This window comes from Zophobas morio, unplaced genomic scaffold (assembly GCF_036711695.1).
Source record: "Zophobas morio isolate AGI-343-1 ecotype UQ-CSIRO unplaced genomic scaffold, CSIRO_AGI_Zmor_V1 ptg000016l, whole genome shotgun sequence".
In the NCBI taxonomy this organism is placed as follows: Eukaryota; Metazoa; Arthropoda; class Insecta; order Coleoptera; family Tenebrionidae; genus Zophobas; species Zophobas morio.
This window is the reverse complement of record NW_026972121.1, coordinates 5,659,203-5,685,723: the sequence shown is the minus strand read 5'-3', so window position 1 is coordinate 5,685,723 and position 26,521 is coordinate 5,659,203. Positions and strand designations below refer to the sequence as shown.

Here is a 26,521-nt window from a genome sequence, read left to right as displayed (position 1 = left end):
TTTCTTGAATTTCTTGCATTTCCTTGGTTTCTCAGAATTCTTGGATTTTATTTTCTGCACTGTGTGAATTTTTTATATTTTTTGGATTTTTTTTTTATTTTTTTGGATTTTCTGGATTTTTTAGGCTTTTGAATATTTTAGAGTTATTAGATTCTGTGGATTTTCTGAATATTCTCGATATTCTGGATGCTCTGGATCTTTTGAATGTTGTGGAATTTCTGGATTTTCTTAATTTTCTGGATTTTTTAAAATTTTTAAAAACAATTTTTTTTATTTTTTGGATTTCTTGAATTTCTTAGATACCCTTAGTTTCCTACCTTTCCCGGAATTCTTAGATTTTATTTTCTGGATTTTGAGGATATTCTCGATATCCGATACTCGTGATCTTCTGGATATTCTGGATTTTCTTAATGGTCTGAATTTTTTCGATTTTTTTTTATTTTTTGGATTTCTTGAATTTCTTGAATTTCCTTAGTTTCCTGCTTTTCCCGGAATTTTTTTATTTTATTTTTTGGATTTTGTGGACTTTTAAAATGGTATGGATTTTTTGAATTTTTTGCATTTTTTGGGTTTCCTGGATTTCTTGAATTTCTTAGTCCTCATTCACAATGGGCATAAAGCATAAGGATGTCTTAAGCTTATGGTTATCAATTTTTATGCATTAATGCTTAGGAGATCCTTATTTTTTATGCCCATTGTGAATGAGCACTTAAATTTCCTAGGTTTCCTGTTTTTCTCGAAATTCTTGGATTTTATTTTTTAAATTTCTTGAATTTCCTGTATTGTCTGAATTTTCGAGATCTTCTGGATCTTTTAGATCTTTTGAGTTTTTGATCTTTTGAATTTGGACCTTTTGGTTTTTTTGGATTTTCTAGATTTTTGAATATTTTGGATTTTCTGGAATTTCTCCATTTTCTGAATTTTCGGATTTTTGAATTTTTTGGATTTTTTAAATTTTTTGGATTTTTTAGAATCTCTGGATTTTCTGGATGCTCCGAATCTTCTGTATATTCTGAATTTTCTTGATTTTTTTGCAGTTTTTGGATCTATTGGATGTTCTAGATTTTTTGGATTTTTCAGATTTTGTGGATTTTTTTAATTATTTGGATTTTTTGGATTCCTTGATTTTTCGGCTTTTTCGCATTTTATTGGACGAAAAGTGGATGTTATGTTGATAAACAGTAGAATTTAGACCAACTAAAAAGGCAAAACTAACTCCACCCACCGGCACTTTTGAATTTCATTGGTTTATTTTATTTATTGTTAGATGAAAATTTAATTCTATGTAGGCAGGTGCACAAATCAAATTTAAAAACCTCGAAGTGGCCCCGCCCACCCAACGCGTTTTCTTTTTGATTGCTCATTTTCATATAAATAATATGGTGGATTTTAGACCAAATAAAATGTAAAACTAACCCCACCCACCACTATTTTTGAATTTATTTTATTTTATCTTATCAAATTTAATAAAAAAAAATTCATAGTGGCTTCGCCCACCCACCCAATTTTCCTTTTGATCACACTAGTTTTATTTGCCGAAAAGTGGATTTTGTTTTGATAAACAGTGGAATTTAGAGCAAATAAAAAATGTTGCTTAAGTGGTTAATCTAATTAAACAAAAAAGTCAGTGTGGCCCCTCCCACCCCGTTTCTTTTAGATCACTCATTTTATTGGACGAAGGGTCGATTTTATGCTGAAAACAGCCTTTATCTTGAAAAAATTCATAGTGGATTTTTGGATTCTTTAGATTCTCTGGATTCCTTAGGTTCTTTGGATTCTTTGCAAGCAATAATGAAACAGGACGACAGGAAGTGAGAAGGAGTAATACATTTTCAACATTTATTTGTTTTCAATAACTAAGTTACGTTGTTTTATCAGAAATTTAAAAACTATAAAGAGAAAGTAGGAAAACATCGCAACAATTGTGTAATGAAGAGCAAACAGTATTTTAAACTTGGCTTTTGCTTTTGGGAGAGTACTAATCGGATCTTTGAACAAATACAGTCTGACGCCTAAAACACAAATGGTGAAAAATTTGTCCCAGTCTGTTTTGCTATCATGAAAGGGAAAAATCTTCTTATCTTCGTCTCCCATTTTCTTCCATAGATTAATAAATCTGTCTTCGTCAAACTTCCACTCGTGAGTTATAAAATATGATAAAACATTTACTTGTTCAACTATTCGTTTGCGTATTTTTGTAGCCCTGAAATAAATAACCAGTACACACAGTTACCTATTTCGATGAAAAATTACCCGACTGGTTTTTTAAAACAGAAAAAAATAAAATCAATACAATATGCTAAAATTAACGTCCAGTAAGCTTTCACGTCGTACCAAAATTTATTTTGAATTATCACTATGTGTGGGTACCACAAACATTTCATTGTTGGAAATTTCCAGTAGAGACTATTCAATCCATTTATTAATCTTTCTACAAAAATTATTTTGTATAGTCATGAAAACCGTAAACCTGTTTACCCACCAAGGGATATACTTTTACCGACGCAGTTGAACACTTTGACAGATTTCGAGTTTGCAGTTTCCCATGCTGCCGCCAAAATACAGTTAGAAACGAAATCTGCTGGAACTAAATACACCTTCTTTTCCCTTTTTCCATAAAGATTCTGCATTCCACCCACGTATCCTGCGGTTGCTACACCAACGAAACCATGATAATTGTTAACCCATCCTGGAACCGGGTCGTTAATAGTATTCGTAACTGAAACCCAGTTAGTCAGTTTTAATCTCTACAGTGTGTAGAAATTACCAACTGACGGACGAATGATTGCTGCTGGGATCTCTGTTAGTGAATCCTTAATTAAATCTTCTGATAAACACTTTGAGAAGGCGTAGTTATTTGGCCATTTAGTTACGTAACTAGAAAAAAATTCCAACAGGGTGTCGGGTCTTCGTTTTGTAGTACTCACGGTAAAAGTGTTTTTTCCAACTTGTCTTCGTTGCAAGAGTTAACTAGGTCCAGAAATGCTTGTGCTTTAATAGGTGGTGGATAAATTTCTTCGCGAATGTGGCTGTTCAAGCAATTTGAGTAGGCTGTAGACACGTATGTAAAAATCTGGAATTTTCTATTTATTTACGGTTGTTGTTAGAAAACTGATTTTACTTTCAAATTTTCCATCTCTTTAGCCAACGTTATCATTTCTTTGGTGGAACTGACATTATAACTCGCTTCTTTTATCGTCTGTCGAAAATTGAGATTAGCGGCAATGTGAAAAATGCACGTCGTTTCTTTTTTCAAAATGTCGACATCCTCAGACTTTACTCCTAGACCAGGTTTCAGGCAGTCGCCACTAATAAACGAAACTTTACTCTTGAAGTTCTCGTTAATTTTCTCGAAACACTAAAATCATAATTTTGGAACAACTGAAAACGAAAATATTGTACTAACTGGACTATCGAAGAAGTCGTCAAAACGTTGCTGCGGACTTTTACCATGTTTGGTACGCATCAAAATATAAATCTTGTTCAAGTCAAAACTTGTTCGTAGTAGTTTTTCTACAAGAAGTTTACCGATAAGACCGGTTCCTCCGGTTAAAAAAATTGTTTGGTTTTTGAAAAATCTGACTATTTGACTGTTGTTTAACATGATTTTTTCAAAAGAAGCTTTATATGATTGGTTTACAGCGAAAATAATGGTTTACTGTCCGTAAATAAACCAACTGGCTAACTAGTCCATAACACATTTGCATGCAGGGAGCAATTCAACTTTGTGCCATTAATTAATGCCTTAATTGGCTTGTGAAGACTTTTTACTTTGTAATTATTTTATTTGTTCCTCATTTGTAAACATCAATGTATCAAGCAATGTATTCAACATGAAAATATCACTTAAGTGGCGGTAGCCTGTAATAGTTATTTACGATGCAAGCCCGTTATATAGAACTTTATGTGTGAGCACAGTATCTAACGAGCGAGCGATAGCGTACAAAAGCAATGAAGTCAGACATTTGAACTTTTTCAAAAAAATATAAAGTTTGATTTTTTTACGAAAACCTCTATGAATTAAAATAAAGATATATGTGTCGTAAAAGGGTAAACAAGTATAATAATAACAGCACTGTGTTTCCAAAATTTTAGAAAAATAGGGTGCGATATGGGAATGAAGACCCCGGATAGTTTACGACCTCTCGTCAGTCAAGTTGACGCGTTATACCTTGACTAGAGTTAAACAATAAAAAATATAATAATAATAAACAAATTCAAGGTAGATTTATGAATTTTAATTAAGCAAAGTAATGAGCGGATATCATGAAATTGTTAGTGATCATCAAATTGTTACATAATTTTTTTTAGCGTTTTACCATCTACACGATACCCCTAAAATTCGTACAAAATTTGACGTCAATCGGTGCAGTAGTTTCGGAAATTATCTGTCTAATAAAACTCCACACCATGGTGGAATGAATATATTTTTAGTACATTCCTTCTTTCATGCTCCAGACAGACGATAGACGACAGATAAACGGAAACTGGACTTATTTGCGGCACTTTCAAGTAAAATAAATTCAAGCATGACCCTACAATAATGAAACCTTTTGGTAAGCAGTTTTACAGAGCATTATACATTGTATAAACTGCTGTTTATACAATGTATAACTAAATACTTATACATTGTATAAACATTTATGAAAGTCAATTACACTATTTAATTGAACTATAATTCAAGATGTTGTCGCTTGACGTAAATTTATATATAATATACTTTGAGTGCTAACACGTCATACACGTCCTTGTCTGTAAGGTACTTTTCTAGTATTATCTCCTCGCTCCTGAAATACAATGTAACATATCCAGCATTTTCGAATGGGCGCACCCTCAGAGGCGTCCGTCTTGGTTTCTGTGTCATAATGAACTTTTCTACCTGTACCTGTTTAGATTCGTGCCTAATAGCGTGTTGACCAGTCTACTAATAAAGTTTATGTTTCCGCGTGTTATTGTTTGCGATTTAAAAAAATAAATTTAAAAACCACCCCCTTCTGAAGTGTGCATGTTACGCTACTGACTGACAGTCCGTTGTCAGATTTTGATGACTCACCATGTTAAACTTAAAATGATCCGTCTCTAACAACCCTTGTTCTTCAATACTAGCTAACAGCAAACTGACGTTCAAGTGTTTATTTATGTTTAAACATCGAAAGAATGTCACGTAGAAAATAGTTTCGATTTGAATGAGTCTGTCTTCTCAAAACACAGGACTAAAATCATTAATTAAACCACAATCGAACAAAATGTTCTGAATATTATAATTCTTATTTTGTCATTATTGTATAAAGACGTGCGTATTCTTCACATTTTCGAGAAAATGGAGTGACTCGTTCTTAACTTGAGCAATAATTTTTTTGACTCACCTCTTTAAGCAAAACTAAAAAATATGAATACAAAGATAAATCACAAGTAAAAACTCATCAAATTTTGCACATTTGGGGTAGATTTGGGAATTTAACTCGTTACTATAGAAAGTTGAAATTTAACACCTTTAAATTTCACAAGTTTTTACAAGATTAAAATCAGTTTTATATTAACAAGTACTAGCCCCGCCCACCCGCCCCCCAGATTCGTATCTACAAAAAATTCTGTCCAAAGTTGTCCGTTTTGTCATTTGATTAAAATCCCTTTGAGTATAATTTTTTTTGGAAAATTTTCAGAAAGTAATCCTGATTTTCTTGTCTGTTTAAAGCCCTACAGGAAAATTAACTCAGATTCCTATTTTGTGGAGAATTCGTGATAAAGAAGTGTATTTTTCCATTCAAATAGAATTCGCAATAGCAATTTTTTGAAATTTCTGTTTTTCTCGGTTATTTGTGACAAATCAACGAAAGTTAGTTTAATCTTCAAAGAAAAAACAAATGTAATCCATAAAAATTGGCTTCACCTTCTCCTATTCGAATAAAATGAGTTCTAAATTTTTTTTTGAAAATGTTTGCAAATTATTTTCCCACTTTTTTCGACTATTTTAATAATTATAGCGAATATGGCTTCAGGCTTGATCATTTACGAAAACATTTCTATAAACTAGTGTTTTTCCAACTTGAATATAACCAGTTTAAATAGTTCAGATTCGTAATTTACAAAAAATTTGGATAAAGCCCCTTCCAACATTTTTTTCACAAATGTTGAGAAAATATAATAACAATTTTCTCGGCTGCTTAAAGCACTATAGCAAAAATTACTTCAGATTCGTAATCTGCGGAGGAATCTTGATAAGCCAAGGTAAGTATTTTTCTATTAAAGTAGATAATTTTATTGAAAAATTTTTTGGAATCCAAGTTTCTGTTTTTCGCGGTTATTTGTGACAAATCGGCAAAAGTGGCTTCGGATTTGTAAACTTAAAAAAAATACCTGTAAAGAACTGGTTATTAGTCAGCACCGCTTACCATTCAAATAGAGGTAGTTTCAATTTTTTTTTTTAATTTTGGCAAATTATTTTCCCATTTTTTTTGTCCCTTTAAAAGCCATAGCGAAAATGGCTTCATATTGATTATTTACGATTTGATTAAAATTCCTTCCAGCATTTTTTTTGGAAAATTTTCAGAAAATAGTCCTGATTTTCTTCTGTGCTTAAAGCCTCATGGGAAAATTAACTCAGATTTGTAGTTTGTGGAGAATTCTAGATAAGCCAGCGTATTTTTCCATTTAAATAGAACTGCGCTTTTTTGACATTTTTTTGGAATTCAAGTTGTTGTTTTTCTCGGTTATTTGCTACAATTCAGAAAAAGTTGCTTTAGATTTGTAACTTATAAAAAAATGGCTATTAGTATTATTATTATTACCCCCTTCTCTTCGAATAGAATCAGTTCGAATATTTTTTCTTTATTTTTGCACATTATTTTCCCACATTTTTCGGCCATTTTTAGAGCCATAGCGACTTGATCATTTAAGAAAAATTTTTTATAAACTAGTCTTTTTTGACTTGAATATAACTGTTTAAATAGTTCAGATTCGTAATCTACAAAAAATTCTGTATAAAATAGTCCTTTTTGACATTTAAATAAAGCTTTTCCAACATTTTATTGGTCAATGTTCAGAAAATATTCGTATTTTTTCGGCTGCTGAAAGTCCTGTAGCAAAAATGACGTTAGATTGGTAATCTGCGGAAAAATCTCGTTAAGCCAATACGTTTTTAATTCTAGTAGAGCTCGTTGTGGAATTTAAAAATATATTAAAATCCAATTTTCTGTTTTTCTCAGTTATTTTTTCTTTTAAAAAAGACAGATGGGCCCTTGAAAAGATTTCACATTATTTACAGTTGGAACTCTCGAGAAGGTTTCATCTTCTCTTATGAAAGACAGTTGGGAACCCCTTAAAAAAAATTGGTCTAAAGAGTTTAGACAGTACTTCCCTCGCTGTCGTAAACTTGACGACTGCATGCCTATTGTGTTTTTTTTTTTCTCATTACATTTTTGTAGTGGGAATTTAAAAAAAAATTGTGATGACGTCATCAACATTTTTGCAAGGACACGTATATCAGTTGGGATAGATGTAGTGTAATACTAAGAATAAAATTATTGTATTCCCAAATTTTCGGGAAAATGAATTGGGTCGTTTTGAATATTGATTTGTAATAATCAATAAAATAACGAAACAATTTACTCACGTATACGTATCAGAGGCAACTGAAAATCGTGTATGTATAAACATTCTTAATTTAAGATGACAGGCGTAACAGCATACGTGAGAGTCAAACAGAGAAACTGTAAACAAAACGACCATCGGTTTTATTGCTTCGACTTCCGCTTATTATATAAAACATTGGGTATTATTTTAATTCTTGACGGTGAAATTCACACTTGAATGATTATAAACATGTCTATTTCACATTCGCGGAACCAAGTGAGCGCATAAAACAAATGCAGGTCTGTAATGTTAAAGTCGATGTAAATAAGCGTGCTACCCTTATGTTTCAACCGAGTTTTTCCTTTAACAAATTTTGTGTCTACCAAATTGGGTTGGTTGGGGTGTAATACTAATAATAAGTGTTGCCTTTAATTTAATCAATAAAATAAATTGACTTCATTAATTTTTTTGAACTACCTATTAAGAAAATCTAAAAAATATGAATGGAATGATAAATCACAAGTACAAACTCATCATATTTTTTGCATTTTAGATAGGATTTATTCAGCAAAATTTAAGGGTGACGTCATAATTTTTTTAGGGGGACGACCAAATACATTTTGATCAAAAATTTACCATGCTTATGATAATTTTAAAATATCTTCAAGATTTCGAAGCATTCGGTTTTGTAGTTCCTGAGTAAATCAGTAAAATAAATTTACGCTTTCATTTATTTTCTTGAATCACCCTGTATATGCAAATCCAAAAAATATGAATGGAGTGATAGATCACAAGTACCGACTGATCATATTTTGTACATTTTAGATATGATTTATTCGGCAAATTTTCGAGCTGACGTCATCAAGTTTTTGGAGGGGATAAGCAAATATACTTTGACGAAACATTTATTATGCTCTTTATAACCTTAAAACATCTGCAAGATGTCAGAGCATTCCGTTTTGTAGTTCCTGATTAAATCAATAAAATATATTTACGCATTCATTAATTTTTTTGAGTCACTCTGTATATGCAAATCCAAAAAATATGAATGGAGTGATAAATGACAAGTACAGACTCATCATATTTTGTACATTTTAGATATGATTTATTCGGCAAACTTTCGAGCTGACGTCATCAAGTTTTTGGAGGGGATAAGCAAATATATTTTGACTAAACATTTATTATGCTCTTTATGACCTTAAAACATCTGCAAGATTTCAGAGCATTCGGTTTTGTAGTTCCTGATTAAATCAATAAAATATATTTACGCATTAATTAATTTTTTTGAGTCACCCTGTATATGCAAATCCAAAAAATATGAATGGAGTGATAAATTACAAGTACAGACTCATCATATTTTAACAGTTTGGATAGGATTTATTCGGCAAACTTTCGAGCTGACGTCATCAATTTTTTGGAGGGGATAAGCAAATATATTTTGACTAAACATTTATTATGCTCTTTATAACCTTAAAACATCTGCAAGATTTCAAAGCATTCGGTTTTGTAGTTTCTGTTTTTTGAGTCACCCTGTATATGCAAATCCAAAAAATATGAATGGAGTGATAGATCACAAGTACAGACTCATCATATTTTGTACATTTTAGATATGATTTATTCCACAAACTTTTGAGCTGACGTCATCAAGTTTTTGGAGGGGATAAGCAAATATTTTTTGACTAAAAATTTATTATGCTCTTTATAGCCTTAAAACATCTGCAACATTTCAAAGCATTCTGGTTAGCAGATTAAAAATTAAATTTCAAAATGTTGTTTTATAATTTTGATTTTTTTTCCAAAAATCTGGACGTTTCGGGTGAAAAGTCGATTCAGAGTTGTAAACTACATGTGTAGGACTATGTTATTTTATACAATTGAAAACCCATTTACTATGTACAATTTTGAAGTGACGTCATCGCATTAGTGGTGCGGATGATTATACAAATTTTGGTTAGCGTTTTACCATCTACATGATATTCTTAATATAAGTACAAAATTTCACAACAATCGGTCGAGTACTTTCGGAGATTATCTGTCTAATAAAAATCCGGGACGGCAGACGGACAGACGGACGGACAGACGGACGGACAGACGAACGGACAGACGGACAGACGGACAGACGGACAGACAGACGGAAATGGGAGACCTATTTCTTCGTCTTCTAGGGGTCATGAAAGATCGAGAAAACGTAAAAGTAGAGAGTCGGCCGACGGACTCGATTACAATACTTTCTTTGCTTACGCTCGGGAAGTAAAAATAGATTTGAGAACTCCGACAAGGTTGCACATTATTAAAAAAAACAACTTTCACCTTCTTTAAAAAAAAGACAGTTAGGGCTCTCGAGAAGGTTTCATTTTCTTTGTAGGGATGATTAGCAAAATTTTGATTAGCATTTAACCTTCTACATGACATTTCTAATATACGTACAAAATTTGACAACAATCGGTGCAGCAGTTTCGAAGATTACGTGTCTAATAAAAATGGATACAGACACTAGACAGACAGACAGACAGACAGACACACGGAAATGGGAAGGGGTCACAAAACGTCGAGAAAATATAAAAGTGACCATTCGTCCGATGGACCCTATTACTATACTTCCTTATTAGCTTACGCTCGGGAAGTAAAAATTGGTCTAAGTTTATTTAAACTGGATCCTCCTTCCCTCCTAAAGCACCCTAGAACGTATTCAACTTCTTCGAAAAATTATAAAATTTGATTTTGTTAATTTGTTTTTTTTACGGGAACTTCTATAAATTAAAATACAGATGTGTGTCTAGTGTTAAAGTAAAGGTAAAGAAGTATGCGATGCGTATGTTTCAAGGGAGTTTTCCATAGCAAAATGTTTCGATGAAATCATCAATATTTTAGTTAAATCTCGTTTATCAGTTTGAACACGCACAATGTAATGCCAACAATAACACTATTGTATTTCCAAAATTCGGAGGTTCGACGACCCTATTTTATTCCAAAAAACCATAAGATTCTTGGTTGAGCAGCGAGCGAGTGCACATTGTTAGCAACAGCTGAAGTTAAAGTCATAGTAAACAGTGATTTTCAGGGGTAACAAGTGTGATTGCGTGATAGTAAAAGCAGCACAAGAGAATATTTCTTAAAAAAAAAAAAAACGCGAGTACAACTGGTGAGACAAGAAAAACAGCAAGGTTATGTCGAATCAGAAAACGATTGAGAGTGATGTTTTTGCAGCCTGGCGAGAGAGAGCTGATAGTGAGAGAAGCGAGCCAGCAAAAACATTGAAAATGGAAGAAAGAAAACAAATAAAGCAAGGACAAGAGCCGTTGATGGAAATGATGAAGCAACTAATGGAAGAAATGAAACAACTGCGAGAAGAAAATAGACTTACAGACAATAAATGGAATACTGGCAAGAGAAAGAGAAGAATGGAAAGAAAATGAGAGAAGCTTCGAAGAAAGAATCAATAATTTAGAGAAGAAGTTGGAAAAAAAAGAGAGGCAAGGAAGAAGAAACAATTTCATAATTACGGGTTTGGAAATATGGGAAAAAGCAGATGTAAAGAAGTAGAGGAATTTTTGAAAAAAGAAATTGAGGTAGAAGTAAAAGTGTTGGAAACAATAATTATAGGGAAAGAGGAAAGCAAGAAAATACTGGTTAAGACACTTTGGGAGGAAAAACAAGAGGTGATGAAGAATAAAAATAAACTGAGAGGAAAGAGAATATATATTGATAATGATCGGACAGTACAAGAGCAAAAAATTCAAAAAGGAATTAGGGAGGTAGCTAAAGAGAGAAGAAATAAAGGATACACAACAAGGGTGGGATATAAGAAGCTGCAACAAAATGTATACATGAAATGACAATAAAGAAAAATTGGAAGAAAAATTTCGCAAATCAAGTCAGCACTAAACGAAGAAAGAAACACAAAGGGGAGGGGTAGTCATGATAGGGCAAATAAAGACTTTAGGTTTAAGAATGTAGATTTTGTACATAATAGGGGAATGGGAAAGAAGAATGGGGAAGATAAACGTGGTTTAAAATTACTCTTTTGGAATATTGCGGGTCTGAAAAAGAAAGATAATTTATTTTGGGACTACGTGAAAAAGTTTGATTTTGTGGGACTAACAGAAACATGGATACTAGAGAGAGACTGGAACAAACTGAAAGACGTGTGCGAAAGGAATTTCAGTGTAAATTGCAAGGGGCAAAAAAAGAAAAACGCAAGGGTAGAGCAAAAGGTGGAATCATAACAGGAGTGAAGAAAGATATAAAAGAACTAGAAGAGGGGGCGATAGAAATAGAAGGCATGGTTGAAAGAAAACTGACTGTAAATAAAAAAAGATGGAGAATCTGCACAATATATAGTAAAGGAATGAGAAACACGAAACAAGAAATACAGGAAAAAATCGAAGAGTCCGAAGAAGAATTTCTACTGTTAGGAGGGGACTTTAATGCCAGAATAGGGAACAAAAGCAGGGAAGAAGATGGGGAACACACGAAAATCGAAAGATAAAGTAGAAAACAAAGACGGAAAATTGCCATGGAAATTATGTGAAGAAAGAGGTTGGGAAGTCTTGAATGGGGTGAAGGAAGGGGACGAGGAGGGGGAATTTACCTGGATAGGTAAAAAATCGGAAATAGACTACGTAATAGTAAACGGATTAGCAGAAGAAGACGTAGAAACATTCAAAATAGGAGAAAGGGTGGACTCCGATCACATGCCACTAGAAGTAAAAGTGAGGGGCATAAGTAGAGGGAGCGGATGCTTAAGGAATGAAGTAGGAAAAGAGAAGAAGATATGGATATGGAATGAAAAAGGAATTGAGCATTATAAAAAAAATGTTGGAAGTGGAATTTAAAGAAAAAGGAACTGAAAAGAAAATGGAAGAATTAAAAAGAGAAGTTGAAAAAGCAGCCATAAGAAAAGAAATTGTAACGAGAAATTTAGAAAAGAGAAACAGAGATTTAAAAACAGAAGCAAGGAAATGTTTACGAAGATGGAAAAAGGGGAAAGGTATAAAAGAAGAGTACTGGCAAGCAAAAAATAATTATAGGAAACGATGCAAAGAAAAGAAAGAAGAGATACAGCAAGAAGAAGAAGAAAAGATTAAAGCCATAAGAACTGAGCAAGAGGCATGGCAGTATATAAATAAAGAACGGAAGAACAAAATCACGATTAGTGAAGACATACCCATAACACAGTGGAAGAAACATTTTATGGAACTGTTGAATGGAAAGGAAGAGAGAATTGTGGTGCAAGATAGTAAAACCGGGATTGGTGGTAGAGAAAGGGAGGCTGAGATTCGAGTAGAGGAAGTAGGAAAACAAGTAGGAAGACTAAAAAGAGGAAAAGCACCGAGGAGGGATGGGTTGGTAAACGAAGTGTGGATATTTGGGATGGATGGGATGATTGAAAGATTGAGCGAGTTAATGAATGATGTGTGGACGGGTAAAGCTTTTCCCAGGGAATGGAGAGTAGGGCAAATATGCCTAATTCATAAAAAGGGTTGTAAAGAAAAAGTAGAGAATTATCGGGGAATAACTCTCCTAAATACGGCATATAAACTGTACGCAATGTATATATCCTGCATCATCTAACAGAAAAAGAGTTGCTAAAGGAAGGAGGTCGGGTAAATGGACTGTTTGTAGACCTAAAAGCCGCGTTTGATACGATGGACAGAGAGTGTTAGTGGGAATGCATGGGGAGAAGAGGACTGAATGAAAAGTTAATTGCAGCAGCAAGAGAGATTTATAGAGAGACAGTGACTAGTGTGAGAGTGGGAGGAATAGAAAGTGAAATGTTTTGGACGACGAAAGGATTGAGACAGGAATGCCCATTAAGTCCCAGTCTGTTTGCCTGTTACATAAGCGATATCGAGGAAATATTTAGAGGAGTACAAGCGGTAGGAATTGTGGTGGGGAGAGAAAAGGTATGGTGTTTGGCATTTGCAGATGATTTGGTAATATTGACGAAGGATGAATGTGGAATGAATGAGATGAAAAAAAATCTGCAAAGATACTTTGAAAGAAAGAAACTGGAGGTAAATGTAGAAAAAACAAAAATGATCGTGTTTAGAAAAAAAGGGAGAAAGGGGGCGGAAAAAGTGTGGCGTTGGGAAGATCGAATCATAGACACAGTAAAGGAGTTTAAATATTTAGGATTTAAGTTTACAACAACTAACACGATAAAGGCACACATAAGAGAAAGAAGGGTTAAAGTAATGCAGATAATGGGAGTGGTGTGGAGTATAAATGAGAGAATATTTGGACATGACGTAAGAAGAAGGATGAAAATGTTTGATAGTTTAGTTAGGAGTGTATTAAGTGGAGATATGGGGATGGAAGGAATATGCAGAGGTGGAAGCAGTACAACAAAAATATTTGAGGTGGAGGTTAGGGCTACGGAAAGAGACGTCAGGCTATATAGTAAGAAAAGAATGTAAACGAGAGAAATTAAGAGAATGCACTGGGAAAAGAGCTGTAAAGTATGATGTAAGGTTGAAAGAAAGAGAGGAATGTAGAATATTGTATGAATGCTGGAAGGAAAAAAAAAGGAAGCAGGGAAAGAACATCACAAGGATAGACAAGGATATTATGAAAGACTAGGATACGCATGGATGTTAATAGACAGAAAGAGAGAAATGGGGGTGAGTATGAGAGAAGAGTTGTGTATGCGTGACCGAGACATAGATAAACAAGAGAGAAGAGCGAGTGTAAGTAAATCTAGGTACATTGCAGACTATAGAAAGATACTAACAGAAACAATACCAAAGTACCTAGACAGAGAAAGCGCGGAAGAAAAAGAAATAATTGCGAGATTTAGGACAATATAATAATCATTAACACAACCAAGGTGGATTCATTAACCACTAGTACGAGAGTATCTTATTTCAGAAAATTTGGATAATCTTAATTAATCAATCCACTTTAACCGATTTAATCAAGCAAAAAAAATATATAGGGATTGATTGAGAAAAAAAAAACACTTTCAAAAAACGTCACAAATCTTGCAGCTGCTAATCTGAGAGTGGTCATTTTCCATCCAGTTAAGGCTGTTAAATGATTAGAAAAATCCATTACTATAAATCTGAGTGGGAGAGCAGTAACGTTATAATTAGTGTAACAATGATCTTCTGTAGATATAAAAAATTGGTCTAAAGAGTTTAGACAGTACTTCCCTCGCTGTCGGAAACTTGACGACTGCATGGCTATTGTGTTTTTTTCTCATTACATTTTTGTAGTGGGAATTTAAAATTGCGATGACGTCATCAACATTTTTGCAAGGACACGGATATCAGTTGGGATAGATGTAGTGTAATACTAAGAATAAAATTATTGTATTCCCAAATTTTCGGGAAAATGAATTGGGTCGTTTTGAATATTGATTTTTTATAATCAATAAAATAACGAAACAATTTACTCACGTATACGGCAACTGAAAATCGTTTATGTATAAACATTCTTAATTTAAGATGACAAGCGTAACAGCATACGTGAGAGCCAAACAGAGAAACTGTAAACAAAACGACCATCGGTTTTATTGCTTCGACTTCCGCTTATTATATAAAACATTGGGTTTTATTTTAATTCTTGACGGTGAAATTCAGAATTGGTTGATTATAAACATGTCTATTTCACATTCGCGGAACTAAGTGAACAAATGCAGGTCTGTAATGTTAAAGTCGATGTAAATAAGCGTGCTACCCTTATGTTTCAACCGAGTTTTTCCTTTAACAAATTTTGTGTCTACCAAATTGGGTTGGTTGGGGTGTAATACTAATAATAAGTGTTGCCTTTAATTTAATCAATAAAATAAATTGACTTCATTAATTTTTTTTGAACCACCTCTTAAGAAAATCTAAAAAATATGAATGGAATGATAAATCACAAGTACAAACTCATCATATTTTTTGCATTTTAGATAGGATTTATTCAGCAAAATTTAAGGGTGACGTCATCAATTTTTTTAGGAGGGATGAACAAATACATTTTGAACAAAAGTTTACCATGCTTATAATAAGTTTAAAATATTCCCAAGATTTCAAAGCATTCGGTTTTCTAATTTCTGATTAAATCGATAAAATAAATTCACGCCTTCATTAATTTTTTTGAGTCACCCTGCATATGCAAATCCAAAAATATGATTGGAATGATAAATCACAAGTACAGACTCATCATATTTTGTACATTTTAGATACGATTTATTCGGCAAACTTTTGAGCTGACGTCATCAGTTTTTTGTAGAAGATAACCAAATATATTTTGACTAAAAATTTATTATGCTCTTTATAACCTTAAAACATCTGCAAGATTTCAAAGCATTCGGTTTTGTAGTTCCTGATTAAATCAATAAAATAAATTTACGCATTCATTAATTTTTTTGAGTCACCCTGTATATGCAAATCGAAAAAATTTGAATGGAATGATAAATCACAAGAAGAGACTCACCATATTTTGTACATTTTAGATAGGATTTTTTCAGCAAAATTTTGTGGTGACATCATAAATTTTTTAGGGGGGACGACCAAATGCGTTTTGATCAAAAATTTACCATGCTTATGATAATTTTAAAATATCTTCAAGATTTCGAAGCATTCGGTTTTGTAGTTCCTGAGTAAATCAGTAAAATAAATTTACGCTTTCATTTATTTTCTTGAATCACCCTGTATATGCAAATCCAAAAAATATGAATGGAGTGATAGATCACAAGTACAGACTGATCATATTTTGTACATTTTAGATATGATTTATTCGGCAAATTTTCGAGCTGACGTCATCAAGTTTTTGGAGGGGATAAGCAAATATATTTTGACTAAACATTTATTATGCTATTTATAACCTTAAAACATCTGCAAGATGTCAGAGCATTCCGTTTTGTAGTTCCTGATTAAATCAATAAAATATATTTACGCATTCATTAATTTTTTTGAGTCACTCTGTATATGCAAATCCAAAAAATATGAATGGAGTGATAAATGACAAGTACAGCCTCATCATATTTTGTACATTTTAGATATGATTTATTCGGCAAACTTTCGAGCTGACGTCATCAAGTTTTTGGAGGGGATAAGCAAATATATTTTGACTAAACATTTATTATGCTTTTTATGACCTTAAAACATGTGCAAGATTTCAGAGCATTCGGTTTTGTAGTTCCTGATTAAATCAATAAAATATATTTACGCATTCATTAATTTTTTTGAGTCACCCTGTATATGCAAATCCAAAAAATATGAATGGAGTGATAGATCACAAGTACAGACTCATCATATTTTGTACATTTTAGATATGATTTATTCCACAAACTTTTGAGCTGACGTCATCAAGTTTTTGGAGGGGATAAGCAAATATTTTTTGACTAAAGATTTATGATGCTCTTTATAGCCTTAAAACATCTGCAACATTTCAAAGCATTCTGGTTAGCAGATTAAAAATTAAATTTCAAAATGTTTTATAATTTTGATTTTTTTTCCAAAAATCTGGACGTTTCGGGTGAAAAGTCGATTCAGAGTTGTAAACTATATGTGTAGGACTATGTTATTTTATACAATTGAAAACCCATTTACTATGTACAATTTTGAAGTGACGTCATCGCATTAGTGGTGGGGATGATTAGACAAATTTTGGTTAGCGTTTTACCATCTACATGATATTCTTAATATAAGTACAAAATTTCACAACAATCGGTCGAGTACTTTCGGAGATTATCTGTCTAATAAAAATCCGGGACAACAGACGGACAGACGGACAGACGGACGGACAGACGGACGGACAGACGGACAGACGGACGGACAGACGAACAGACGGACAGACGGACAGACGGACAGACAGACGGAAATGGGAGACCTATTTCTTCGTCTTCTAGGGGTCATGAAAGATCGAGAAAACGTAAAAGTAGAGAGTCGGCCGACGGACTCGATTACAATACTTCCTTTGCTTACGCTCGGGAAGTAAAATTAATGTTGTCTCTAGACTTTCAGTTATATTTTCTACCAGATAGACATCTCTGGCTCAAATTGTTATACACTATTTATAATACATACATGTTTCTTGTCAAAAATTTAAACACTACATACAGAAGATAGTAGAACAAAGCGACAATTGTACAATGAAGAACAAACATTATTTTAAACTTGTTTTCGCTTTTGGAAGTGTAGCAATCGGATCTTTGAACAAATAGACTCTGATACCTAAAACACAACTGCACAAATATTTATCCCAGTCTATTGTGCTAACATGAAAAGGAAAAATCTTCTTATCTTCATCCCCCATTTTCTTCCACAAATTCATAAATCTGTCCTCGTCAAAGTTCCATTCCCGAGAGGTAAAATATGACGACACATTCACTTGTTCGGTTATGCGTTTCATCAAATTTGCAGCCCTGGAAAACATTAAGCAATGTTCAAGACTCTGATTTAACAAAAATTACCTCGCTGGCTTTTTAAAACAGAAAAATACAAAATCAATACAATGTGCTAACATCAACATCCAAAAAGCTTTTACGTTGTACCAAAATTTATTTTGAACTAGTGAAGTTTCTGGGTTCCACATACATTTCATGGTTGGGTATTTCCAGCAAAGGGTATTCACTGCACGTGCTAGTTCTCCTAAAAGAAACAATTTGTATGGATTTGAAAACAATAAACTTGTCACCCAACCGTAAGATATCCCTTTACCAACACAGTTGAACACTTTGACAGTTTTCGAGTTTGCGGTGTCCCAAGCTGCCGCCAAAATACAGTTACAAACAAAATCAGCTGGGACTAAATGCAGCTTCTTTTCTTTTTTTGCATAAGCATTCCGCAAAACACCCACGTAACTTCCGGCTGTCAAACCAATAAAACCGTGATAATTGTCAATCCACCCTGGAACCGGTTCGTTCATAGTATTCGTAACTGAAATGCAAATGCTCGTTTCTTGAGTCTAGTAAGTGTGTGGTGAATTTACCAGATGATGGACGAACAACTGCTATTGGTGTTTCCAGCAGTGAGTTCTTAATCAAATCTTCTGATAAACACTTTGAGAAAACGTAATTATTTGGCCATTTGTTCAGGTAACTAAAAAAAATGTTTTCCAAATCGTCTTCGTTACAAGAATTAACTAAATGCAGAAATGCTTCTGCTTTTATAGGTGGTTCATAAATTTCTTCGCGAATGTGGTTATTGACGCAATTCGAATAAGCTGTAGACACGTAGACAAAAACTTTCAAGTTGTTCATCTCTTTAGCCAACTTTATCATTTCTTTGGTGGAATTGACATTATAACTGGCTTCCTTTATCGTCTGTCGAAAGTTGACGTTGGCAGCAGCGTGAATAACACACGTCGTTTCTGTTTTTAAAATATCGACGTCTTCAGACTTTAGTCCTAAATCAGGTTTGCTGCAATCTCCACTAATAAACGAGACCTTGCTCTTATTCTCCTGGTTAATCTTCTCGAAACACTGAAGTAATAATTTTGGAACTGTTAAAAACGACCACTTGTTACTTACTGAATTATTGAAGAAGTGATCGAAACGTTGCTGACAGTTTTTTCCATGTTTGGCACGCACCAAAATATAAATCTTTTTCACGTCAAAACTTGTTCGTAGCAGTTTTTCCACAAGAAGTTTACCAATAAGACCGGTTCCCCCAGTTAAGAAAATTGTTTGGTTTTTGAAAAAATTGACGATTTGACTGTCGTTTGACATGGTCGACACACACTGTGCTCTCTTTAGATGGAAACGCATCATTTTTACGTTGTTTTTAACAGAAAAATCATGGCAAACCAGTAAGTAAGACGACAATTGAAACCGGGTTAATGTGCAATTCGACTTTATTACCATAATTAAATTGTGCTTGAGGTTGGTTGATTTTGAATTGATGAGTTGCGTTTTTGTTGTTGATTAATAGTGTATGTCCGGCTCGCAGGACCATTTTTCGGTTACCACACAAGATTTTTGTTGTCTTTAAATCTCGTCGAATTGAAGATAAAAAAGTACGACAAAATTTTCAGAAACAGCATATTTAGAACGACATTGCGTAATTATTCAGGTTTTTAATTAACTGATTCTTGTTTTTATGCGTCAATAGCCTTGTTTATATAGAAAATACAAGGAAAGTGCCCAATCAATCCATTCAGAATTAACCAGCATTAAACAGATCAGAGCCTTGTAAAACTGTGACGTTTTTCGGAAATGTTACGTCAGATTAGATTAGATCAGAGTAGGGATTCGTTTGTTTGTAATTTTTTTATACAGACAAAAAATTGTTTACAACAAATTAATGCACACTGGATGTGAATTAATTATATTGTTATTTACTAGTTTGTGACCTTAATCAAAATTTGTCTAATCACCCCACCAATAATGTGATGACGTCACTTCAAAATTGCACAGAGTAAATGGCTGTTTGTTGACATTGTGATCTCGAGGTTATGCAAAAAGCAAAATTGGCCTCTTTCGAGCGTTCCACTAATTTATAACTTGCAGCCAGGCAGCCACCTGCACAAAGAGCTGCCGCCTGAGTTTTGTTTGCAGTCTCGTTTCTCATTTTTATTCTGCTTTTTTTATCATTCAAAGTATACCGCACACTTTTGAAATTACTGCATTTGCATTCATGTTTTTTCGATATGAATATACACCGTGATGCAAAAAAATTAATGACTCAATTTATTTAGGGACAGTTTGCCTTGAAGATACTTTGATATTTTGAACGCTGGTACGTCTTACACGTCCTTGTCTGTCATACTCATGTTTGCTTCTTATTAAAGTTATGTAATAGCAAAGTACAAAGATTTTTAATTACATTGTCAATCAGATAAATAGATAACATACAATCAAAAACTATTCTAAACCTGTATTACTAGTAACGAAACTGTGTTGATTTATTATTTGGACCAGAGATTTTTCGCCAAAATTTTGAAAATTGCATACAGAAGACAATAAAACAAAATAATAATGGAGAACAAACATTATTTCAAACTTAGTTTTCGCTTTTGGAAGTGTAGTCATCGGATCTTTGAACAAATAGACCTTGATACCTTTAACACAAATATTTGTTCCATTCATGTATCTTGATTTTCCTACTGACTTCAGTCTTCCTTCTCCGTTCCGTGCTTATATGTCTCCATACTTCTTTTTCTGTTTTCAGTGACTTTATTGCCTTCTCTTCTTCTTCTCGTTTTTCTCTTTTTCTTTCTTCACATTTTCTCCTATCTCTTGCTTTTAAGTACTCTTGATTCCTTCTCTTGTTATTCTTCCATTTTCTTAATTTTTCCCTTGCTTTTCTCTTCAACTCTCTACATTCTCCGTTCCATCCATTATTCCTCCCTTGCCATATCTTTCTTTTTTCCGTAGTTTCTACAATTAAGTTGATCAGTTCGGCTATCATAGCTTCTATATCTTCTTTTACTTCGAATTTCCTTTTTTCTAGTCTACTTCTGTATCTTTGAATTCCCTCTTCATCCCATATTCTTTTTTCTATTTCTTTTCTTTCGTTTCTTCTCTCTTATTTTTCGTACTTTTGCTCTTTTCCTTTGATTTTTATTTCTAGTGGCATGTGGTCTGATTCTACCCTTTCCCCCACTTTGAAACTCTCTATTTCTTCCCACGCCTCTTCGTTGACAATCCCATAGTCTATAATTGATTCTCCTCTAGCCCCTACGTACGTCCATTCTCCTCTTCATCTCCTTCCTTGTTTCCATTCAAAATTTCCCATCCCCTTTCTTCTATTATCTCCCACAATATTTTCCCATCTTTGTTATTTGCTTTGTCTTTTGATTCTCTTTTGTCTCCCTTTTCTTTATCTATAATTATTGTCCCCTTATCGCCAAATCTTGCGTTAAAATCCCCTCCTATATAGTAATTTACGCAACTAGTTCGGGATAGCCTGCTTCCCGCATGAACGCTTGTTTGAGGCACGACCAAAGGGAGTGCCGCATTTGCGTGAATGCGGGAAGCAGGCTCACGAACGTGTTGTGTACAATATTTTTTGCGACGAATAAACCTTTAAACTGAAGACATTAACTGTGAGTTATTTATAAACAACGCCATTGACAGCGCCGTCAACACGTCACAATGTTGACACTACCCGAGTATTTTAAGGTTACCATGGCAACGGGAAGTTAAATGCACGTGTGCGGGAAGTTCGACCTCCCGCACTCTGATGAATGCGCGAAAGCTATCAAAAAAGGTCATGAGTGCAAAAAATATTTTTTCATCTCCTTTTACTTCCCGAGCGTAAGCAAAGGAAGTATTGTAATCGAGTCCGTCGGCCGACTCTCTACTTTTACGTTTTCTCGATCTTTCATGACCCCTAGAAGACGAAGAAATAGGTCTCCCATTTCCGTCTGTCTGTCCGTCTGTCCGTCTGTCCGTCCGTCTGTCCGTCCGTCTGTCCGTCTGTTGTCCCGGATTTTTATTAGACAGATAATCTCCGAAAGTACTCGACCGATTGTTGTGAAATTTTGTACTTATATTAAGAATATCATGTAGATGGTAAAACGCTAACCAAAATTTGTCTAATCATCCCCACCACTAATGCGATGACGTCACTTCAAAATTGTACATAGTAAATGGGTTTTCAATTGTATAAAATAACATAGTCCTACACATGTAGTTTACAACTCTGAATCGACTTTTCACCCGAAACGTCCAGATTTTTGGAAAAAAAATCAAAATTATAAAACAACATTTTGAAATTTAATTTTTAATCTGCTAACCAGAATGCTTTGAAATGTTGCAGATGTTTTAAGGCTATAAAGAGCATCATAAATCTTTAGTCAAAAAATATTTGCTTATCCCCTCCAAAAACTTGATGACGTCAGCTCAAAAGTTTGTGGAATAAATCATGTCTAAAATGTACAAAATATGATGAATCTGTACTTGTGATCTATCACTCCATTCATATTTTTTGGATTTGCATATACAGAGTGACTCAAAAAAATTAATGAATGCGTAAATATATTTTATTGATTTAATCAGGAACTACAAAACCGAATGCTCTGAAATCTTGCAGATGTTTTAAGGTCATAAAGAGCATAATAAATGTTTAGTCAAAATATATTTGCTTATCCCCTCCAAAAACTTGATGACGTCAGCTCGAAATTTTGCCGAATAAATCATATCTAAAATGTACAAAATATGATCAGTCTGTACTTGTGATCTATCACCCCATTCATATTTTTTGGATTTGCATATACAGGGTGATTCAAGAAAATAAATGAAAGCGTAAATTTATTTTACTGATTTACTTAGGAACTACAAAACCGAATGCTTCGAAATCTTGAAGATACTTTAAAATTATCATAAGCATGGTAAATTTTTTATCAAAACGTATTTGGTCGTCCCCCCTAAAAAATTTATGACGTCACCACAAAATTTTGCTGAATAAATCCTATCTAAAATGTACAAAATATGGTGAGTCTCTTCTTGTGATTTATCATTCCATTCAAATTTTTTCGATTTGCATATACAGGGTGACTCAAAAAAATTAATGAATGCGTAAATTTATTTTATTGATTTAATCAGGAACTACAAAACCGAATGCTTTGAAATTTTGCAGATGTTTTAAGGTTATAAAGAGCATAATAAATTTTTAGTCAAAATATATTTGGTTATCTTCTACAAAAAACTGATGACGTCAGCTCAAAAGTTTGCCGAATAAATCGTATCTAAAATGTACAAAATATGATGAGTCTGCACTTGTGATTTATCATTCCATTCATATTTTTGGATTTGCATATGCAGGGTGACTCAAAAAAATTAATGAAGGCGTGAATTTATTTTATCGATTTAATCAGGAATTACAAAACCGAATGCTTTGAAATCTTGGAAATATTTTAAAGTTATTATAAGCATGGTAAATTTTTGTTCAAAATGTATTTGTTCATCCCTCCTAAAAAAATTGATGACGTCACCCTTAAATTTTGCTGAATAAATCCTATCTAAAATGCAAAAAATATGATGAGTTTGTACTTGTGATTTATCATTCCATTCATATTTTTTAGATTTTCTTAAGAGGTGGTTCAAAAAAATTAATGAAGTCAATTTATTTTATTGATTAAATTAAAGGCAACACTTATTATTAGTATTACACCCCAACCAACCCAATTTGGTAGACACAAAATTTGTTAAAGGAAAAACTCGGTTGAAACATAAGGGTAGCACGCTTATTTACATCGACTTTAACATTACAGACCTGCATTTGTTTTATGCGCTCACTTGGTTCCGCGAATGTGAAATAGACATGTTTATAATCAACCAATTGTGAATTTCACCGTCAAGAATTAAAATAAAACCCAATGTTTTATATAATAAGCGGAAGTCGAAGCAATAAAACCGACGGTCGTTTTGTTTACAGTTTCTCTGTTTGACTCTCACGTATGCTGTTACGCCTGTCATCTTAAATTAAGAATGTTTATACATACACGATTTTCAGTTGCCTCTGATACGTATACGTGAGTAAAGTGTTTCGTTATTTTATTGATTATTACAAATCAATATTCAAAACGACCCAATTCATTTTCCCGAAAATTTGAGAATATAATAATTTTATTCTTAGTATTACACTACATCTATCCCAACTGATAAACGTGTCCTTGCAAAAATGTTGATGACGTCATCGCAATTTTTTTTTAAATTCCCACTACAAAAATGTAATGAGAAAAAAAAACACAATAGGCATGCAGTCGTCAAGTTTCCGACAGCGAGGGAAGTACTGTCTAAACTCTTTAGACCAATTTTTTCTTTTGTTTCCTTTCCTATGTTTATCTTGGTTCCCTCCATTTTCTTGCTATAAACGGTTATTATTTCCCATCGATTGTTATCCAGCTGTATTATTTACTTTCTTCATCAGTCCGTTTTTATTATTACTTCTCTTTTCCAATTCTTGCATTTCTTTTCGAATTCCCATTACTATTCCCTCGCTTGCTCTCCTCTTTTTTTTCCCTTTGTCGCCCCTTGATACTCCCACACATATTCTTGTGGTAGTGTCTCTTCAAATTTCTCCCAGTTTCTCTTTGTACTCACGTCTCTACTAGCCCCACGACATCAAATTTTCGCACGCATTCCCAAAACTCCTTTTCCTTTTTTCGCAACCCTTGGACATTCCAAAACAGTACCTTCACCCCTTTTTCTCCTAATTTTGTACCAGTTTCCCTTTTTCTAATTTCTGCCATCTAGAGATAACTTTTTATATTCCATTCTAACCATTGTTCCTTTATTTCTCTCTTTTGTTGCCTCTTCTTTTATTTTTCCGTTTTCGTCAGATCATTATTTATGTATATTGACGACACTTTTAAGTTGTTCTTGCTTTTCATTACATTTATTTTTTCTTCTCTATTTTCCAATTCCACTACATAAACTTTTTCTGCAATTTTGTTCGCGCTTTTAACTTTTCTCTTCTAAAAATGTTGTCACCTTTTCAATTATCTGCTTCTGCTCTCTTGTTCCTATTTCCAGTCATCACTACTTTGTTTCTTCTCTTTTCTCTCTCCATTCGATCTAGTTGACTTTCTACTTCACCCACTCTCTTTCCCATTTCTTCCTTAGCTCTCTTCCAGTCTTCTCTTATTGTTTTGCTCCTCTTTAAGCTGTCTATTCCATTCCTTCAATAATTGATCATCTTCTTGACCTCCTCCATCTCTATATCTCCTTGATTTTTCTTTTTTATCGATTGCAGAGGATATTTTACTGTTCTACTATCTTCTACATTAATAGACCCAATTCCAAACACCATCTACTTACACTTCTTCGTATTTATAACTAACTTATTTTTATTTAACCAGTCATTAACAGTCAACAATGTCCTATTGATTTTTTGTATTGCTCTTTCAATGTCATTATCTTGGACTGCTAAAAATGTGTTGTCTGCGAATAGGTTTATATACTAAAAAATGTAATGGGCTTATTAGAGTAGTATCCTGTGGTACACCAAACCTCGATCCTATTTCCACCGAAAGTACCCCCTCACTTTTGTACACGATCTGTTAGATATTATGACAACCATTTCCATTCAACATATTTTACTCCCATATGTTGAAGTCTCCTATGATCAGCGTATTTGTGGTACAATCTAAGTTTGATAGAGTTTTCTTAATGTCACTGAGAAATTGTGTAACTGATCCTGAAGGAGACTTGTATAAACATACCAAACTGAAGTTATCTAATAATAATAATCCCAAAGTCCATAAATGATCGTTAAATTCCTTCTTTACGAATACTGTGTAATTAATATTGTTCTTGATGGGTCTTCATAGGATATTTTACCTTTGATTATTTTCAAGGCTAGATATGTTGGACATTTCTTATTGAAGATAGGGTGGTTAATCTCATCGGTAGTTTTATACTTGTCATTATTTTCTATGCAATTAATGCATTTGAATTCCTTTTCTTGATTGTTCTTTTTCTCACAATTCTTATGTTCATGGTTCTCACTACACAAGCTACAAACTGCTCTGTTTGTACAGTTTTTTGCTACATGACCAAACTTCATGAATCGATAACATTGTATGACATTAAACGTTTATTCCACTTTATAGCTGTTCAATTCAATAAATAGTTTTCTTTTCTTTCTTATCAACGCAAAGTTTATTGGATATATAAATGTAAAATAAATATAACTGTATTGTATTCCCAAAATTATAGGTAGACACACGTTTTTTTTTAAGTTTTGGGTCAGTTAATAACAGCTGTTTATCTTGTTCACATGCGATAGAATGTTAAAAGGATGATATTTTTTTTATCACAATGTTAGCATTCAAAAGTATTGAATAAATAACTTTATGGAAATTAATGCTCGATTCTGATCGAGTTGTACTCAGAACTTAGCTACAAAATTCAGCTTCTAAGAAAACCGAGTTTTAATCATAATGATATTAAGATAGAAAAAACCAGTTTAAAAAGCGTTTCTAAAGTTTTCACTTATTACAATTATAGAATAAATAATGATGCGAAATTAGTCAATAAGCAATAACACGATAATAATTAATTTGCCTG

The 26,521-nt window shown here is 33.3% G+C and overlaps 1 protein-coding gene across 1 annotated transcript; it reads right to left on the bottom strand.

Moving 5' to 3' along the window:
- Window positions 1–17,670: 17,670 nt before the first annotated feature.
- On the bottom strand, window positions 17,671–19,276 carry LOC135129397 (fatty acyl-CoA reductase wat-like). Its single transcript, XM_064056546.1, has 5 exons — window positions 19,037–19,276; window positions 18,496–18,988; window positions 18,207–18,443; window positions 17,978–18,155; window positions 17,671–17,929 (listed from the first exon to the last, which is right to left on the bottom strand). The coding sequence occupies exons 1-5, from the start codon at window positions 19,274–19,276 to the stop codon at window positions 17,671–17,673; spliced, it is 1,407 nt and encodes a 468-aa protein (XP_063912616.1).
- Between the last annotated feature and the right edge of the window lie 7,245 nt (window positions 19,277–26,521).

Coding starts and splice junctions, on each gene's coding strand:
- LOC135129397 (XM_064056546.1), bottom strand. CDS start 19,276: ATGATGCGTTTCCATCTAAAGAGAGCACAGTGTGTGTCGACCATGTCA. Junction 18,989..19,036: donor ATCACTTCTTCAATAATTCA/GTAAGTAACAAG, acceptor TTATTACTTCAG/TGTTTCGAGAAGATTAACCA. Junction 17,930..17,977: donor TGTTTTAAAAAGCCAGCGAG/GTAATTTTTGTT, acceptor AATGTTTTCCAG/GGCTGCAAATTTGATGAAAC.